Consider the following 20568-nt stretch of genomic DNA (forward strand, 5'->3'; position numbering starts at 1 on the left):
AACAGAAACTGCAGAGCCATGCTCTTAAGAAGACCTAGATAAGATTTGTGGATCAATTTATTAGGGCACAAATAATGTTTGTTCTGTGTTTATATCTTTTACTAATTTCTATTTCAAAACAAACCCTGAAACTGAACCAAACAACAGAAAAAAATATTTAGATTTTAAACAAACTTCCTTATTTATCCTTTATTACCTAAACTTTGGTAACTTTGTTACCTCTTTTCAAATCATTACATTTCTAAAATATACTGCTGTTGCTGTACATCACAGAGCCTTTCCTTGTTGAACTCATTGTTTTCTAAAGAATAATGAAATATTAAATGTTTTTTCCCCTTTTTTCATGTATTGCTGGTTTGCTATATACAGTAAGTGAAGACTGACCTATGTGAAGTCAAGATGACAGATCGTCCCTCTTTGATCACACTCAGAATACAATCCCACAGGAAGCGACGAGCTTTGGGGTCCATTCCGGTTGTTGGTTCATCCTGAAACACACACCGCATTTAAATCCTTGCAGAGCTCAACAGTAGTGTTCAAGTAGTGTTCATGCATCTAAGTGAAAACTTCAACATAACCTTACTTTATGTTTGAGAAAACAAGCCCTCAACTCCAAAAACAAGCCCTCTGCTTCAGTATTGTCAATTATTTTTCCTCATCCTTATATTCTTGTATAGCTTCTGACTTGCTAATGATGTTCTGGCACAAGTACTGTTAGTACAGTATGTAGCAGATACAGTACAATTAGTATACATTCTGAGTATAAATTTAATTTAAACTTTATTTCAGTTCTATTCATTCCCACATTAACCTCAGAAAGTAAGACATGGATAATAACAATATACTTCATACCACTACAAATAAAAGAAAAAAAGAAAACACAAAGTGCATACAGTGCATTAAGACAATATACTGTACAAACAAACAGTAGGCAATATACAAGTAAACAAGTAAGCATTTCAAATGTAAGCAATGCAGACACGTAAACCATGACTGCAGACGTGCAATAAATTAAATTACAGTGAGGTAGATGGTGTAGGTGTGGTCCGAGGGGCATGGCCAAGTGTGTTCGCCAACCACACCACTTGTGGGTAGAAGCTATGGAGGAGTCTGGTCAAGGTCCTTGGATCACATAGCTACTAGGTATGGGCAACCAAATGAGATGGATGGGCAGAGTGGCCTCATCCCATTTGCAAACGTTTTTATGCTCTTAGAAAATGAATAATAGCCAGATATGTTGAAATGTGCCATACATCAGTTTGTTTTTAAGTAACTGGATCCAGTCTTACCAAAAAGATTACTGGAGGGCACCCAATTAGGGCCATGGCAGTGGAGAGCTTGCGCTTGTTGCCTCCACTGTAGGTACCTGCTGACTTGTTGGAATATTTGACGAGCCCCAGCTTCTTGATTCCCCACTCAGCCACCTGCAGAGGTAAACCCACAGCTTATACTGACACACAGCTCCCTGATTTAGTTCACTTTGTTATTCTGTGACATCACAACATACTGTATGTGTTTTCTGATTATCGAATGACATATTTTAAATTTGATGCACATACAGTATTTATTATGAAAGATCTTGTGTGAAATTTCGATTTCCAAACTTCATATGTTTTATAGGACTGTGACATCTGACTACAAACCATGGATTAAAAAGGTCTTCTTTTAAAAGCTGAGAAAGATGAAATAGCTGCTGTTAAATCACAGGATTTGTGCAAAAGAGACAAGGAAGCCTTTGCTCTTGATCACAGTCTTCCCAAAGGGAGATAAAATAAGAGGGCATAGGGCTCCAGGGTGCAGCAGGGAATATAAACAGGCTTATTAAATGCCCAATGATCTCATTAATACCTTATTATTATGAGGTTTAATTAAATTTAAAAACTGTAGCACACTTTATGTACTTTTGGTCATCTTTACAATTTTTCCATTACAGAACATTTCTGCTGGTTCAGATTTTGCTTTTCATGCTTGTACTGTATACAGAGCCAAGTTATGAAACAGAGAGAAAACAAAGTTTTCCTAATGTCTTACAGTAATTCCATTGTTGATATACAGTATTTTACAGTATGAGCTGTGTATACTTTTTGGGTTTTGCTTATATGGTAATTATTTACCATTGTTATTATTACCTTTCCAGAAGGGGGAATGAGGATAGCTGTTGCATTGGAAGTGTAAGTTACAAATTACTTTGTCATTTATAAGGGACATCTGTAAACTATATGCATGTTTATAATATGAAAAGAAAATATCCAGACAGTTCATGTCAAATACCGTCTGGCAGCATGGCTATTACCAGATGATGCGAAATGCAGTAAGTAATTGCCATCTTGTTCATTTGGAGGACACTGGTTTCCCTGTCAAAATGATATTTATCATGAAAGGTGTGTTTCAGAGGAGAGCAGGGACTGAATTCCTCAAAGAGGATGAGAAGGATGTAAAAAAAATAACTTTGGAATGGATGGTTCTGTCAAGTGCATAAGTCAGGGAACAGGTGTAAAGAGGGACAAGACAGCCCTGACAGTGCTTCAAATGTCTGTGCAGCTGTGAAAATGTAACTATCAAGGAAGTTGACAGGCTCAGAATGCACTCTATTGAGAAGATCATCAATGAACAGCTACAAAACAAGAAAATGTGTGCTTGTTGGATCCCACATGTGCTAATCAATCAACGCAAATGTGGCACATTTGACACCTGCAATGAATTAGTAAAACATTATGATGTGGAGGGAATGCATTCCTTCACTGAACAGTCAGTGATTACAAATCCCAAAACCCATCACTAGTGTATGCAGTGTTCTCACTCATTCTTCTTGATGTCAAATCCCCTTAGCTTAAAACGTAGAAAAGCATAATGTTAAACCCATCTCTTTTGGGTCTGACACGTTATAGTTCTAAATAAATACCTGCTGCTCTAGTATGGTAGGTACAGGGACCAGACAAATACTCAAAAGATCTATCAGAAGCAGAAGCACTTACAAAACGAAAATATCCCGTTTGTTCATCACTTACAATTACCTTCTATGCTGGAATTGGCACCATGCAACTATAATTGCTTGCAACTTAACATTTCTAGCTAAACTAGAAACTAGGTAAACTAAAAAGAAAATGTGTACAGACTTAAAACACATATTTGTATTCAAGTTGGAATGAAAATAAATAACCAATATACTGTAAATTTTATCCCAGATCATTCTTACATCATTAAACATCTCCACATTTTTGTACAGATACATAAGCAGCTGCTCAATGTGGCTTCTTAACCATTCATTAATAATTGAGCAATGATCCCTTACAGGTAGGAATTTGAACGTTAGTAATAAAGGGAGAGAAGGTTCAGCATCTTTTCCTAAATAGTATGAAAACTCATCTTACCATCTTGACTTCCTTCTCTGGAACACCACGGAGGCGTGCATAAAATTCCAAGTGCTCACGTCCACTCAGAAGATCATCTATAGCATCAAACTGGGGACAGTATCCCATATTCTGATGAACTTCTCTCATCTGTTTTAATATGCTTTGAGAAGACAAACACATGTTACATTCTAGGGAGACTTTAAGGGATGTGTGTAATTGCTGTACTGCATGTTGTGTTCCGTACAAGACAATAATACTGTTCTTACAAGTGATTGTTGTCCCATGACTATGAACATGGGAGTTTTGGGACGGGGGAGGAGCCTTTTGAGAATCAGGTTTGTGTCAGGCAGAGGATGCCACAAAATGCAATGTAAACTTAATTTGTACTTCATATGCACATGCGTTCATTCTGTGATGTCCTTGGAAGTACAGTAAGTACAGTAGGTACAAATCTCTATAATTCTACATCTATGCCACCATCCATACTGTAGCAATCTGCAAAACCTCAGCTTTAGATTTTAAGTACAGTATATACCTGCAAATCCATCATTAGCTTATTTTACAGTATTCATCACATAATGGACTAAATTTGATAAATGTATTATTCACTGCAAATTAATACTACTCTATCAATGACACTTCAAAAATAATTCATTCAAGACCTGTAATATACAGTGCCTTTACAAGCATTCTTCTTACAGTGTCAATTTTTGTGAGATTGCTCTTACATTTTATAAACTTACTATTTTATTCAAAACCTGAATATTATTCTTGAACTGAAGACTTCAAAGGATATGTTACAGACAATTTCAACACAAGTAAAACAGAAAAAATAAAATATGTTGATGGCTAAGTATTTAGACCTATCAGCTCAATATGTGGTGGAATATTCTTTGAATTAAATTACAGCTGCAAGTCTTTTTGGGTAAGTCTCTACCCACTCTCTTTCAAATTGCTTAGGGACAATTTCTTATGGACAGCATACTGTATTTTTTCATGGATTCTCAATAGGATACCCCTGCTTATTCTTAAGCCACTGCAGTTTAGCTTTGGCCTTGTGGTTTACATAATTGGTTTATTGAAAGGTGAATTGTTATCCCAGTTTCAGGTCTGAAGTCGATTTTCCTGCAAGATTTTTCAGTACTCTGTTCCATTTATGTTTATATCAGTCTTGAAGAACTTCCAATTAGCTGATGATGTGAAGAAGAATCACATAATGCTTCACAGTAGATGATGGTAGGGATGGTGTTGACTAACTGTGTGACTGATGTATAGCTTAATATTTAGACCAAAAAGGTCCAAATAATGACTTGACTGCAAAATGTTTTGCCAGATGTTTGCAGTATCACTTACTGTAAGTGCTTTGTTTCAAATCCCATGTAGATTTGAGATGTTGTTTTGTATCCAAACAAACCCTTTTTTGGAGTGAACAGGTTATCGACCTAATTGACTTCACTGGGCATTTTCTAATTTTTCAGCCATTGAAGTCACCACTGCCTCACAATGGTATCCCTAACCGATTTCCTCCTTGTCCTGCAGCTCAGCTTGGAGGGACAGCATCCATTTATTCATGATCAATTTCACTATGCTCCAAGAAATATTAAGGATCTTTGAAATGCTTTTAGATCCCTGTGTTGTTTTGGAGGCTCCTCGGTCTTCATGGTCATATCTTTGCTTAAAATTCCCTACCTGATCTTAAAGAGATAGGTATATTTATTCTGAAAACATGTAAACTCCTATTACTGCACCCAGACAGAAACTACACATCTAATAGTGTGGCTAATTAAGATAATTGCTTGCGCCTGAATTAATTTAGGTTTGCAACTGAAAAGGATATGAATACTTATGTAATCATCTTTCATGTTAATTATTTGAAATTGTGGAGTAGGCTGTGTACTGTACTGTATATAAGAAGTATTAATTGCTGCTTTGAAGTGTCATGGCTTTTGCAAGACACTGTATGTTCTGTACAGTATATAAAGAGGTGAGAGTGGGGAGGTTCATAAATAACATCCTTCATTTTATATACAGTATAAAGAGGTTAGAGCAGAGAACTCAGTGTGTGAGCTATAAAGGATCAAGCAGAGGTTAATTCCACGCTGAAAAGCACAAAGAAAGAAGTAAAAACACAAAACTTTTAGCTGTGGAAAAAGCATTGAAATATTGTATTTTAACTTTAAAGCAAGCTATTAACCTCTACTTGTTGCTATTATATATACAGGGATTACCAGGTAGTCAAAGAGAGAGCTTCCATCTGTGTTTTACCTTGCTCAAAAGAATAGCAATGGAAAGTAACTCTGAGACAATACAGCAAGTCAGACCATACTATGGTTCAAAAGGTTTAATTTAATGTTTTCTCAAGGCTGTTTCCTTTGCAATAAACATAAGCTAAAGTCTTTTTTGAAAGTTAAACATCTAGAAAATTCTTTGATAAACTATGAGTATTGCCTAGAAGCCATAGAAAATTACAAAACCTCACATTATAAAACTCTGTTGTAACCACTAGCCACTAAACAAAAACCTTCAAATGCTGATCCATCGCAAAGAACTTCAAGCACAGCAATTAATCATAACCTCTGCAGTGCCTCCCACTAAGCAAACACATGAAAAGACAATCTCAGCTTGAAAGAAAAAATACCTTTGCTATTCATTGTTCGTTTTCATCCACTAGTCCTATTTGAACGTGCAGACAATATGAATGATGAGCTAAAGGTGTTTTTTTTTATTGCTGACAATTCTCCCTTTAGAGTTAGAAACAATTGTTGTGAATTTTAAACACTTTAAAAATTAAATTGCTTAAAATGTATAGCTTTCATGCAATGCATATTTTGTTTAAACTTAACAGAAAGGTAATTTATGCACTCTTAAAAGAATGACAGCAAAAATAAATAATGCAAAACCTTTTTTTGGGGGATTTGGTTATAAACCAAAATGTAAACCTAAATCACAATGAAGAGGCTTATGAAGGACAAGCAATAAGCTTATAACTGAAAATTGTTCTTTTTATGTAGTCAATTATACAGTTCAGTTCTTGGCAATATAACTAAATGGAATGACATTTCCATCATGTTAAAAATAACTTACATCTGGTAAAAATACATTCACAATGTGAGTTATTAATGTCTCAACCCAAAGGAACAACAAAAACAACAGAAGAAAGACAGTTGCACAGCCTTCCATATACAGTAAGTGAAATGTTAGTGTGGGAGCCTACAGTATGTGTTTGTGCAGAGCACTCTCAATGATGAAGATAAATCTCAGGCTGTTAATTATGATGAGTGGGCTTGTGTAGAGACAGCCGGTGTTCTTCACCTGTATCCATTTAGAAACGCCTCCCCACTGGAGACTGAAATGTCCCCTGTCAACATCTTGAAGGTTGTTGTTTTTCCTGCTCCGTTTACTCCCAGTAGGCCAAAACACTGTTGAAAATAACAGTCAAAATGTTGATGCCTCCAAGCAAACTTAACTCTTAGTCATAACAATCTTGCTTACACATCTTTCTGAAATCTATTAGTACTACCTTTATTTATACAGAGCATCAGAAGAATCATCAAGTAGATGTGTGTCGATATAAGGATATTGATTATATGTGTTTGGTGTCAATTATATTAATTAAACATTTACAGTATGAATGTGATACACTTGCTTGACTTTAACTGTGGCATAACCACTAAATCATTTTTTTAGGAAGAAAGTTGATTGGACACAGATGAAGCGGTTATTAACCTCGGTGAAAACCAAGAAAGAAGAACACAGACAGTAACCAAAGAGCACAGCTTATCAAAGGTATTGAGGTAGTCACAGCCAACAATTTCTAACCTGGTAAAACATTAATGGTATGTGAATGCTAAACTCCAATTTGGAAGATTGTCACGGCATCTTAACTGGATTAATACGAAGGTCCAAATGTGGTGATCTTGACAGTAGTGTCTAATCACTACAGATCTGCACTTGTAGCTATTGATGGCACAATCAATCACCTAGTGATTGACGACAATATGGCGCTACATTCATCGAATCTTTCTTGTGAGATGAGAATGTGAAAGTCACACTATGGATGCCTTACTCATTGTACTTGAGCTTCACTGAACATGCATGGGATGAGATGGGATGATTTGTAGCATCTAGGGCTCAGAGACCAGTGAGAAATGCTTTTTCAGAGGAATGGGACAGGGTCACACATGGTAGAATCTTCAAACTGGCGCAAAGCATGAATTGAAAATCTAGTTTGTATTGTTTTGCATTAGTGGTCAGTCACTATACTATATTGTGACTTTCACAGACCCGTAAAGAATTTACCTGTATTGCGTCAGAAAAATAACGTTTCACTGCACTTTCTCCAAAAAATATATTTTCATAATAACAACTTTGTAAGTTGTTTGTGACAAGGTTCTTTTGAAGCTCAGTATGTACAGTAATTTAGGTACAGTAGCAAGTAACATTTCTTGCCATTGACATTCTCAAATTAATGATTAATTTAAAAATATCAAAATAGATGGTCTAGAGATTTCAGACAGAAAGGTGAGTTGCCCAGGTCATTCAAATCCAACCAACACTTCATGACAATTTGTTTCAAAACTCAGAAATACTGGACAGAATACAAATACTGTATAAAAAAGCTATGTATCTCCAATTAAAAAATGAAAGTGATTGCAATGTTAAAATCCTTTTGTTCTATGAAAATTGCACCAAGAATTCTGGTACCTAAACCTTTGCAATCTTATCTAATCTTAGATTTACTGTAAGGTTATTTTAATTAGAATAACAACTATGGCAGAATAATAAGTCAAGTTTACTTCTTATTATTGATTCTACTGAGTCATAGCATTTTCGAATTATAATATGAATTAAATTATAATAACACTCTTAGGCTTAGGTTTGTTTTTATGGGCTTCAATCATAAAAGCCTTATGAAATTAAGTGCACACTATGCAAATATAAGCCTATGCATAAGCTGCATCTCATGCTTTAAGAACATTTTGTGAATGAGGTATATAAAGATGTACAGATTCCTCTGCATTTTCATTTTTAATTCATTTTCATTCTTCCTGTAACTGAGTGAAGAAAACAAGAACTCAAAATGTTCCTATGAAAACTAGATTGTTATTTTAACGTCTTTATTAAAGGTGACATAATATATGTTCGAAAGAATCAATGAGTTGTAAAAACAAGGTTGTTCCACATGGTAGTGATGCCAATTAAACTAGTGGATAATATATAGGAAGTGACTACAACTAGAAAGTGAATTCTCCTGATAATAGTGGGAGCTAAAAAATGCATGTTGACAATTCAATGTACTGTTCAAAAACAGAAGTTCACTAATTAAAGAACAGCACTGACTGCTTGACAACATGGACACCCTTTTGATCCAACCTTTTTTTTCCATGTGTTGGCAGATGTTCATGAATTTAAAATTTCAAATCCAGGAGACAAGAATTCGAGTCGATATCCACTATTATAAACACAGTATGCAAAGATTTGTCTGCATATCAGCTATTCCAGAGAGCTCTATGAACAAGCAATGGGCAGAGTCAAGTGCATGCAGAGTTTGTGCCACTTGAGGGTTTTCTAGCTAAAGTATCATTTAGCTACCAATTGTTTGTAATTAACTAGGTATGCTGGTATTCTTTTAGTTTCTCAGATAAAAAGCAAACATACAGTTATTTCAGTTCTCGCAGTTTTTTGACCAGCTTGTATTACACAGACAGTATGATGGAAGGCCCACGCTGAGACTTTGAAGTAGTAATGAAATCACATTTGGACCACCTTTTAATGAAATCCATGAGCGTATTCCAATAGCATCCCCTATAGCATTGACTTTAATTCTGGAGGTGTAGTTCGCCGTGTCCCTGAGGGATATTACCTGTGAAATAAGTGGGATTGCAGAGGAGTGTGTATTAATTAAAAAAACAAACTCCAGGAGAGAAAAGGGGCCGTGTCTAGTTTACAGTAGAGATTTCACCCACTCTTGAAAGTGTTTTATGTACTGAACTAACGTAGTTATTCAAAGTGTGCAGTTTACCGCTGGGCCTGCATTTCAGGACTAATTTTGTTAGTTTCCTTCTTAATACACTTCTAAGTAGAAATACAGCACAAATTAAACCAACATGCAGAGCGATGTTTGGTGCTACAGCATAGTGAATTCAGGGGTGGGCAAAAATGGGAGTCCACATAAATATCTTCCTTTCTTCTGGAATTTTTTCTTTAAAAAACAGTACATGTATCTACTTTAAATTATGAAAATGGATATACTCCTACAGCTCCTATTACAATTTTATTACTACACAAAAGACATATGATGGCTGTACTAACGAGAATAAGATCGTTGGCATGAGCATTATTATTTAATGCTCTTATTTCCATTTTGAACGATGTTCAGTTACGGTCTATTGCTGACTGGTCCTAGGTGCTGCAGTTTCCTCCCACAGTCCAAAGACATGTTTCCTAGGTTAATTGGTAGCTCTACATCGTGCAATGTGTGCCTGTAATGGGCTGGCTTTCCGCCCAAGCTGTATCTCCAACTCAGTGGTTTTTTTAAAATGGATGGATGTAAAAATCTACAAAATCTACAACTTCCATTCCATCTTTATGTAAAAAGCAAACAATGCTATACAAGGCAGGTAATTCTTCATTTGTTTTCATTAATTTGTTCTTTTACAGTGGCCTCCTTCCAGCAAGTGGCAACTTCAAATATTTGGAATAACAATTAAAATTTAAATATTTGTGATAAGGCAGTGAATAAACAATTTATTAAACAGAAAGCAATCACTGTAATGAATCACATTATTCCTCTGACACAAATATTAAAGCCAGTGTAAAAAGAAAGAAATGCATTCCCAATATTGATGTCTTCTACAGAGATGCATAAATCAGATCTACTTGTTGAAAACAACAACATTCTGTTCGGTATTTTTATCCTAATGCATATGTGGCTTTTATACTGCACTCATTTCAGCTAAATTGTCTTTTTCTTCTCTAATATAATGTGGGTATGCTAATTTGTGGGGGGTCACACTCTCCTGGGTCTTCCCTTTGTTGTTGGGAAGTAATGAAAGCTTGGCAGTTGCAGCTAGGGTTGAGAGCTGTAAGCTGACCCCCACTTTGCTCACCTCAGCAGCAGGGACACCCACACAGATTCTGTTGACAGCAGGCTTCTTTCTGTGCTGGTACACCTGGAAAAAAAGCACATGCATTAATCAAAAAGGGCATGCAACAGAACTGTGGAGGTAATTAGATAAATAAATTATCTGGGGTTTTGGTTTAATATGCTGCATGCTGTGCACTCTTTTTGTCCCTTGGGACAGCAGGAATGGCGGGAGGTGCCCCCCCCCCCCCCGAATGTCAACGAGCACCTGTTTTAATAGCCGCTTGATTGCTGGTGCTAGCTGCTCAGCCTGCCTGCTGCCTTAAATTGCAAGATTACTTCTGAGAGCTTGACAGGAGTATTTGGGGGTTTTCCTGGCTTCTGTAGAAAGTGAGAACCCCCCATCCTTCATTGAATTTGCATCTATAGTCCAGTTAACAGTGTTAGGGGGATGACAGGGCTTTTTGGACAGGGCTTAGTCTACAAAAACAATTAATCCCTTCAAAAATACGGTTTGGAGGTGAAGAGGCCACAGCATAACCTAGATATGCAGGACCAGTTTACAATATCTGTGGTGGCTCTTTATTGGAATTAGTCCAACATAACATGCCTTGGCATCATCTACGATATGAGTTGTAACAAAATCAGCCTCTGAAAAAATATTGATATGGAGTTACAGAGGGACTGAACTGAAACAACACAAATAAAACATACTGTAGGGAACACACACCTAGTGGCAGACTTCCTACACCATGGGCTGGAAGCACTGGAGTCTACAGGACTAGAGAGAAACCCCAACTGGACAGAGGTAGATAGGAAAAGGAACGGGATTGGATTAAAAGACTTAACACTGCCTTTCCAGAAGGTCTGAAGAAATGAAAATAAACAATGAGGGCCACAATCAGTGATGGGGAGGACAAACCTGCCCCAAAAGGTAACATTTTGAGGAAACTTTAGGAGAAAGAGCTTTCTTTTCTCCAGTCCTAACCTTAACCCTAACCCAACACCAACACTAATCCTAATATCTAGCCCTAGCCCTAACCTTAACCTCTAACAAGTCTCAAGACTCATAAGAGGGCTCATAAAAGAGTCAAGCCAGGACTCAAGACAATATTTGATATACGGTGTAAGACAAAACTCAAGACAAGACATATAAGAAGACTCACTACAAGACTCATAACAAGCCTGAAGACAAGGTCTACTGATTCTATATTGTAACAATATAAAATTAGGGGGTGAATATTTTTGATAGTGTATATCAAATTATGTCTCTCTGTGAAGCCCTTATTCAAAGTTTTTTAGAGGCTGATTTTGTTACAACTCAAATTATAGTTAATATCATATTATATTATGTTGGATAATTTAAATAAAGAATCAGCAGAGATCAGTATTTCTGTCTTCTGAAAACAATACCCTCCATGTTTGCTTGGCTTTCCATTTTACCATACTGTACATCACTGCAAGTCTTGACATTGTCATTTGAAACTCATACATCTTAAATCAATACTACATCAAAGATTTCCAGACCTTTAGAAAGTATACTGCAACTTGGCAACTATACATAAATTACTTTTCTCTTTTTAATGCAGGCTGTGATTCATTACGATTCTAAGACTATTAATAGTCTTTTAGCGAGATAATAATTTGACATCTGCAGCAGTTTGTGTCTGTCAATTGCTTGAATGTTGTCATTCATTTTTGCATGCTACTGTACATGGTGAAGAATTAAATACCTGTATTACGTATGAAAGGAGTTTCTTCTACGCAATTAGACAAAATGTTTCTGAAAACCTCAGAATACATTGAGCTACAGTCCTCAACAGTTCCATCATCCATTAAGTCATGTGAACTTCTGGAGGTGGTCATGCTTCAGGGACATGGATGTTATTTGGAGTATCTGTGTTTTCTTTCTCCAATTTTGTGAAGGATTATTGTGGTCTTTGTACCAAAACTCTTTCATCTTATCTTCTAAAGACAATTCTAACGCACAATGGAGCAAATGCCATGGCACGGAACATCTGAAACACATGGCAAAAACTCATTCATTCACAGATGTGCTCTCCTTTGTCCATACAGAAAGCCAATTAACCTGCAAGATGCACACTGCCTCGGCCTCACACTGCTATTTCTTTTAGATCACATAAATAGTCCTTTTAACTTAGCCCAGGATTCTCAAAAAACAGATTAAAGATTTACTTTACAGTGCTAAAATTAATTATAGACATGATAGGGTATTTTTAGACACAGTTTAAGATATGGAGTAAGTATCTTACTCCGTCTTACTACTTTCCACTTCCACTCTTACTACTAATAATATAATTAAAGGGCTTACTTCATTATTTATATGTTTGCTTACTTCCTTATCTATTGGGTGCCTTTGACCATTATAGTAGAACTAACCTTGGTCCTGGAGAATCCCAATCCAGCAAATTATACATTACTCTATTTCACCTGTTTCAAAGATTGTGAACATTTGTAAGTTAATGCTCAATTAAGCAAGTAATGCGCTTAATAAAGGGGACTCTGGTTATTGATGACTGACAATTTATGTACAAAATGATTTCTAAATTGCTCAGTTTGACAAATCACCTGCAATTGGTCATTATTAAATTGTTCCAAGTCTTTAGACATTGATAATTTAATGGTTAATGGTTAATGGTTACCTGCTAAAAAAATACTGTGCATTGGGGTTCTCTGAGATGAGGGTTAAAAATGTCTATGCTACATTATGGATGCAAAAACTAAAAAGTATTTTATTTTTGTTTTCTGTACTTTGTGTACAATATGAAAGGAAGCCAATGATGTCTCAAACTAAAGAGTCTCTTAATATATTTAAGGATCATACAGCACCACCGATGTACTCAATAATAGCATTTGCTGCTGGGAAAATGAACAATTACTATAATAACATAATTAATCAGTAAATATTTGTGATTACAATTTTTATCTTAACATATTTGGGATTATTTGGGGTTATTTAGTTTGTTTTAAGACTACTAAAAGCAACATGTACTTTGAATATGAAAGATTAGCATTAAATGTGACAGGTGTACCCAGGCACCAACTCATTGTTTTATACATGTACTGTACAGTATGTTCTGATTCTGTCTCTGCTGTCTGGGTTCTAGTTCCAATCTATCATCATGTCACAGCAATGACTGCAACTTTGTAACTACTCCTGCCAATTTCCAAATGATTAAATCTCAGCTACAATCCTGGCTTGTGCTTTATTGCTGGCCTGATAACTTATATTAAACCAGAATTTGACTGCTCTGTCCTCCCATGCTCAATGGGTCAGAGATATAATGTCCTCAAGGCCTCAAAACTCAGGTTTACTCTTGGTGGAACTGTTCATATATTGAAGGAACTATTGTCCCTTCTTCACTTTTCTAATAATGTCATACAATTAGCCTCTTTACAATAATATGGCATTTTTATTTAAATATTATCATTATGATTTAACTGTTATATTTCAGTTAGCCTTCTTACTGAATTACTGTACTGTATGTGTACATCTTCCTTGTATTTTTATCAGTATTAAAGATTCTTTTTGCTCTGGTTTCATTTGATTTTTAAGTTGGGAAGGGGATACAAGGAACTTTTAGGAGGAATAATATAGGGAGGGATGGAGAAAAAAGGGGGTGTAGGGGTGTAGGGTGTCAGGAAGAGGGCAATAGGGACAGAGAAATATGGAGAAATTAGAAAAGGAGGAGGACAAAGTGGTTGAAGATAAACCTAGAGTTTTTCTTTGATATCACTTTGAGCTGGAGTTTATATTATACAGCACAGTATTCATATACATTTATCATTTCGGCTATTGAAACTGAGGATCAATTATTGCACCAGAAGGAAAGGCATAAGACTTTTGTGACCTCGATTGCTCACTTGCAGGAAGAACAAGGGAACTCAAGAGAAACTTTATATTTTTCATGTACCATTGTCCCCTGCTGTGTAATCTTTTTTCTCCAGTGTCCCTTGATTTCTTCTCAAAGCCTTACAGAACGTGTGATCAGTAATGAACCCAGCTGAATTTAAAACCACTATTCCAACTGAGAGTCTGTCTGAAAATAGAAAGCAAATTTGCTTTATAATGCAAACACGTATGTATAAAATAGAAGCCAGATTTATACAGCACCTTCTGTGGTCAAATATAAAGACAGAACAGAACTGGCAGTACCAGGATCAGTAAGATGAACAAATGAAAACACTATCTAATGGAAGAAAAATAGTATAAATAGTAAAGTACTGGTATAACAATGTGAGCAAATAATCCTGCAAGCAAGGTAATCCAGTTAGACATGTAAAATTATTTTTCATTTAGTTTTCTTTTTGATTGTGTAGGTACTTTTTATCCTATTTAATTAATAGATCAAAATCCCTGAACTTAGTAACTGAGTAATAAACCCATAAGGTTTCATTGAAAACCTACTGTATGTACTGTATGATTTCAGTTCTATTCTAATTTGTAAATTCTTAGCTATTCATGCAGTCATTCATCCTTTATTGCAAAAAAAACAACTAAGTATATTACGAATCATTTTGCTTGTGTTTTGGTGTTTTGGTGAGCGATGTTGAACTTGCACTGATCTAATGACTGAAGATTCTACTTTAAGGATAGAAATTGAAATGAATGGGTATGTTTTTTTTCTTTTGTACTGTAGATGAAAATGTTTATCAACACTGTGTTGGAGCATATAATAAATGCACACACATCTAACACTCAGCTGTTTTGTATTTACACCCAGACATTATAAATGATGTATTCAGAAGAGCTAATGGTGCACATCAAGACTGGTTATCTCTGGTGCGCAAGGAAGTTGTTTTCCTTTTACTATATGACTGCATTTTATACATTAGCATGTTTTACAAATAAATGCTCTCTTATCTATTGCCATCCTTTGCTGTAGTAGTAGTAATGTTCTCTCATCTAGCATGATAAAACACACTTGCATACAGTACAAGTTTTTTAACTTTAGAAGCGGAACATTATACTTAGATAACATATTTATTATTAGACTAACAAAAACGTTGCATCACATTTAAACCAACAGATCTTGATGTTTCTGTTTTTATGGATCATTGGAATAAATTAAGCATGCATTTATTTTTAATATACAATGTCTTGTAAATGTATTCACATCTACCAATGTCACATTTTGATTAATTATAAATACCTTTATCAAAATACCCTTTTTAATACAAACTGTAATGAACAAACTCAATACTGTTATACAGTATGTGTTAAATATAACATAAACATCAGCAAGAACTGCAAACATACACGAAAGCTGTTCAACCCGTTTCATTAATATTAGTGGAAACTGCAGTACCATTAGCAGCAATTGCTGCCCATTCCACCTAACATAACCAATTCACAAGTTCTTTAGGAATTGTTGATGGATTGCAGGCTTCAAGTATCACTGTAATCTTTCTATTGGATTATATCAGGACTGAAGAACATTCATTCTGTACTTTTCAAACTACTTCAGTATGCCTTTGGGCCTTTTGGGTCATTGTCCTGCTAATTATAATTTTTTAATCTAGTTTTAGATTCTTGGCTGACTCAAGAAGGTTTTCCTTTAGGATTCACTTGCACTTTGCACCTTCCATTTCTTTGTCTTTGCTGAGGAGAACCGTCATAATGTGATGCATGTTACCATACGCCTACATACATGACAACTAGAAGATACACTTCACTCCATTGTACTCAAGTGCCCATCATATCTTTTGATGTGGGGGGTTTGTATTTTGTTTGGCTGGGCACAACTGAGGATCAGAGACATGTATGATACCTCTTTCTGCTATTTCTAAACAGAAATCTGAATCTGAAGACAGAAATCTGACGTTTTAAGTGCTTATAAAGAAACCTATAAACATATAACATATAATACATATATGATGTATTATTTTCTAACATATGTAAAAATATTACGTTTGTCCAGGAGATTAATATCTGACATAGTTTTACCTTTGCTTTATACAGAGCTTGACATCTTGTTTTCATGCTTCCTTACAACAGTTGTCAATAGTAGTAGCCTTCATTAGTTAAAAATAAATTGTTTCCTGAGCTCTTTTTATATGATGATATCTTGTTTTCACAGCTATCAAGGACTTATAAAGGTTCTGGTCTTATTATGAAGTAAATATAGAGTATGAAAAGATATTAAACTATTATACCTTAATCATTTCAAAGAAATGTTAGCATTGAGTAATTTCCTGGTATTCAAAGATGTAGAAGCAGAAAGAGACAACTTTATTCCTCGATGGCTAGATTCCTGAAGCTTTTACAAGTAGTTTTCCAATTCTATGATTAATCATTCATATTTAAATCATTTGTTCAAGATCAGAGGTAGAATGAGAAATATCCTTACAGTATATCTCACAAAGAGTGGAGTTGTCCTTCTGTAGGGGAAGACTTTACAGTATATACATTATGCTTTGCTTCATCATTAATAAAGCTGTATTTGTATTACTTGTAAGTTCAAGTGTGCTGAATGCTAGCATATGTGCATCTTAAATAACAAACAAATGGCACTGATTTCTCAAGCAATACATAAGAAAGATGTTAGAGTCTTTATACTCATCTTTTGCATCGTTTAGGCAAGAGGTTTCTAGCCTTGGTACTAGAGAACCACAGTCTATCAGGTTTCATATGTTTAATATATTATTCATATTTAAATAATCAATTTCTAAAGGTTGTAATTATGTAAATGTAATTATGATCAATGAAGCAGGTGGAGTGTTCAATTACAGTAAGTTGTTTAGATATCTAAATAAATTAGATAGAATTTGGAACAGAACTCAGAATATGCCTCAGCCTTTAAAGACCACTGTTCCTTTCATTGAAAAATTATTTGTTTAATTAATCAATTACTTTAACATGTTTTCATCATCTTTAAATAACACCAATACAGGTGATTTGGGGTGACCTGTAAGACATTTTCAGGATGGGAGACAGTGATCTAGACAGTGGGGGTAAAAATGGCTAAAGGAATGCATGGATGCATATAAAAAATGTAATTTTCAATTAATAAAAATATATCTAAAACATATAAATAATACCATTTGGAATATTAAGCTCTGCAGGAATAATTTAGTCACCAGGCTGAAATTTTGTTTTTGCTGTTTCAGAAGTAGTAAACAGAAAGGTAAGTAAACAGACTGAGACCTTCACTTAAAGGAAAGTCATACTCAGTTAGGTTAAGGGAAGATAATCTTTTTTAGCCCCGATTGGTAATGATTATATGGGGATGTGAACCAGAGACAAATATTCAAAATCCTTAAAGCTATCAAAGAATTCAATCCAGGTGACATTTTAAAGTCAACAATACAAGGACTTGGGGACATAAGTGTAAATTAAGTTGAGGACCATCCAACACAGAAAGCAAGAGGCGTGAAACCATTAAGAAACAGGATAATGAAATTATTGGATCATTAAGCTACTAATAACCAAGTGAACATGATGGACTGAATAGCATTTCATACCTGTTCTCATAAACTGAGCATATTTATAGCCTTTGAAACACACATACTGTACATGCACTCATATATATATATAAAATATCACTATTGTCATCATTTTACAAATCACTTCTGTACTGTAGCCATCTTTACAAGCCAATTACTTGTGCAAGCTTTGTCAGGTGATATCAGTTGCAAAATAATTTGGAATTTACTTATTATAGTTTCGTTTTCTGGAATACTTCAGAAAGAAAAACATATATGTACACAGTATATTATACAGTATATATTTATATTAATTCAGGTGGGTAGCTGCATCAGCATGCGTAGGCTATGAAGGAACAAGTAATATTTTATTCCATGCTGAAAAAAGAAGAAAAAAGAAGAAAGAAAACACAATGTTTCGGCCGTGGAGCCTTCTTAGGTGTTTATATTAATATTATATTAATATTATATATTAATTTATATTTATATTAATATATATTTACACAGTCTGCAGTACTTTTATTTTCTCTGTAGAATTTCTTAGTTTGCTATGAATACAACACATCATAATTAACTAAAGCAAATATATAACTTTTAGCAACAAAACAGCTATCGTTGAAAAAGAAGTCCATGCAGAGAACATTTAACTAACTTACTTATAATTACCCAGTAATTGCCCTTGTAAGATACTGTTGTATTTTTTTTTTGGTTGTATACAGACATCATAATTCTAAAATACAAAATGCTAGCTGATATTACATAGCTAACGAGCTATACTTTAGGACCCTTTTTCACAGAGCTGCTCTTTATAATGAATACTAGAGGTCAGCAAGGACTAACAATTTGGGTATACTGTATAATAAATGCACTCAGGAATCTGGACTCTGTAGATTAACTCAACAATGGCTACAATGCTCTATAATCAGAAAACACATGGATGAGCCAAGGATTTGATCATCATAAATCCAAGATTTAGGAGTTACAGCATTATCAATAAAACATGCATTTGTCTTCAGAGCCTGCATCTGAGGAATCAAAAGGCAAGACTAAAAACAAATTAATTAATAATTATGATAATTATTAATACATCTTGTTCAAGTGATGTCTTTGGTTTAGGTTAATCTCACAGAACAAATAAAATGTCTAAACAAAGAAGGCAAGAAAACGGTTTATAAAAGATAATGCATTTTGAATACAGAATTTTTATCTTTTGTCGTCAATGTAACCCAATAATAAAGTACATTAATTCTGCATATTAGACTTGTACTCTGTGTTCTTTATAATAAGTAAAATTCTCTTCAGTATAAACATGAGAGAAATGTTAGAACTGCAGAGTCCGAATATCTGAATAAAAGGAAAAGGCATCATTTATAAATGAATAAGCAGGCTGGGAGCATCAGGGATTCTGTTGATCGGTGGTTCCAACGGTTCCCAACCCTTCCTTGATGTCTTATCTTTGAAAGTCCTATTGATTTCTAAATGCCACCAACAGAGTTTAACTCACGAGTGGCACTGCATATCAAATACAACAACTCCAACTTAAGTTTGCTTTCGCAGACCTGTTCAGCTTGACAGATTATTGATAAGCCAGGTGCTTCTGTAGAATCTTTCAAATATTTATAATGAAGCCGAGTTCTTTCATCTGTGGTACCGTGTTTATTGATCAGGCTGTCACTCAACAGTATTGTTCAGTGTCGCTAGTGCGCTGCTGAATGTAAGGTTCATTATCAAGGCATCTTGCTTCTGTGAAACATTTGCCTAAGACTGATCTGAGTATAAACAAAAACAATATAACAGGCTTGCACCAATAATTATGCTACAAGGGCTGATTTTTAAGTAAACCTTTTCTTCTACGCAACATAATGGAACTTCACTAGGCAATTCAAATTGGCAATGGCATTTCAGCATCAGTAAAGCAGTGTTTAAAAAACTATTGTCAAACAAGAAACAGGATTCTGGTCTAAATTTTCAAGTGTGAATATGCTGAGGTGGTTTTTTGGAAAAAAAAAACTTTACACCAGCTAACAATGTCATCAAAATGTCAATTGTATTGTTTTTGGAAATGTACTGCTGTTTAAACCCATATTTCTGGTAACAATACTAAACTTTTTGTATTGCTCCATGTTGATGATATATTGTACCATGCAAAAATATTTTTCAGGCACTGCCTGGCTATTTTTAAAGATTTCAGTGCTTTTTTTGGGTACAATAGTGTTCCAGTTCTGCATTACTGCCATTAAAGTTTGCAGTGGAGAAAACACGTCTTCTTCTAAGGGTGCCAGTGGTTGAATACTTCAGATACCTTGTTATTGAGATTTACTCTTCATTACATGCCATCCCAGCAAACATATTATTTTCAAATCAAGCTGACTCGAACAGATGGACTCATTTTCTGACATGTCTCTGTAATAGAAATGAATGTGGTCTCTTGCTTTTTTAGCTGTATGCTTCCTTTCTTTTCCTCTTTAGGGTATTGAGTTTGATTGCATTTTAGAATCTAAATTCATATGAAAAGGGAAGCAGCTGCTTATTAAATACTCTGCAGCATTCACACATTCTGAAGAGTGAAAGGTCTGAGGGGATCCTTGCTGTGTCAGACTTTTTTTTATTTCTACTAGTTTGTTTTGCAATCACTGTCTGCCTGTTTTAATCCTGACATGCCTGTATCTTGGCACTCACTTGAAG

General features: G+C 34.9%; 1 protein-coding gene across 1 annotated transcript in view; it reads right to left on the bottom strand.

The window, feature by feature from the left end:
- The window catches only part of LOC102683509 (phospholipid-transporting ATPase ABCA1-like), a 310746-nt gene that overhangs the window by 15019 nt on the left and 275159 nt on the right, over nt 1-20568 (bottom strand). Inside the window, exons 43-47 of the mRNA XM_069192079.1 lie at nt 10463-10525; nt 6666-6772; nt 3372-3513; nt 1290-1424; nt 385-488 (exon numbers count right to left, since the gene is read on the bottom strand). Coding sequence (XP_069048180.1) covers nt 385-488; nt 1290-1424; nt 3372-3513; nt 6666-6772; nt 10463-10525 — 551 coding nt within the window. The remainder of the gene's footprint in view (nt 1-384; nt 489-1289; nt 1425-3371; nt 3514-6665; nt 6773-10462; nt 10526-20568) is intronic.

The sequence above is a fragment of the Lepisosteus oculatus genome, chromosome 1 (assembly GCF_040954835.1).
Source record: "Lepisosteus oculatus isolate fLepOcu1 chromosome 1, fLepOcu1.hap2, whole genome shotgun sequence".
Taxonomy (NCBI): Eukaryota; Metazoa; Chordata; class Actinopteri; order Semionotiformes; family Lepisosteidae; genus Lepisosteus; species Lepisosteus oculatus.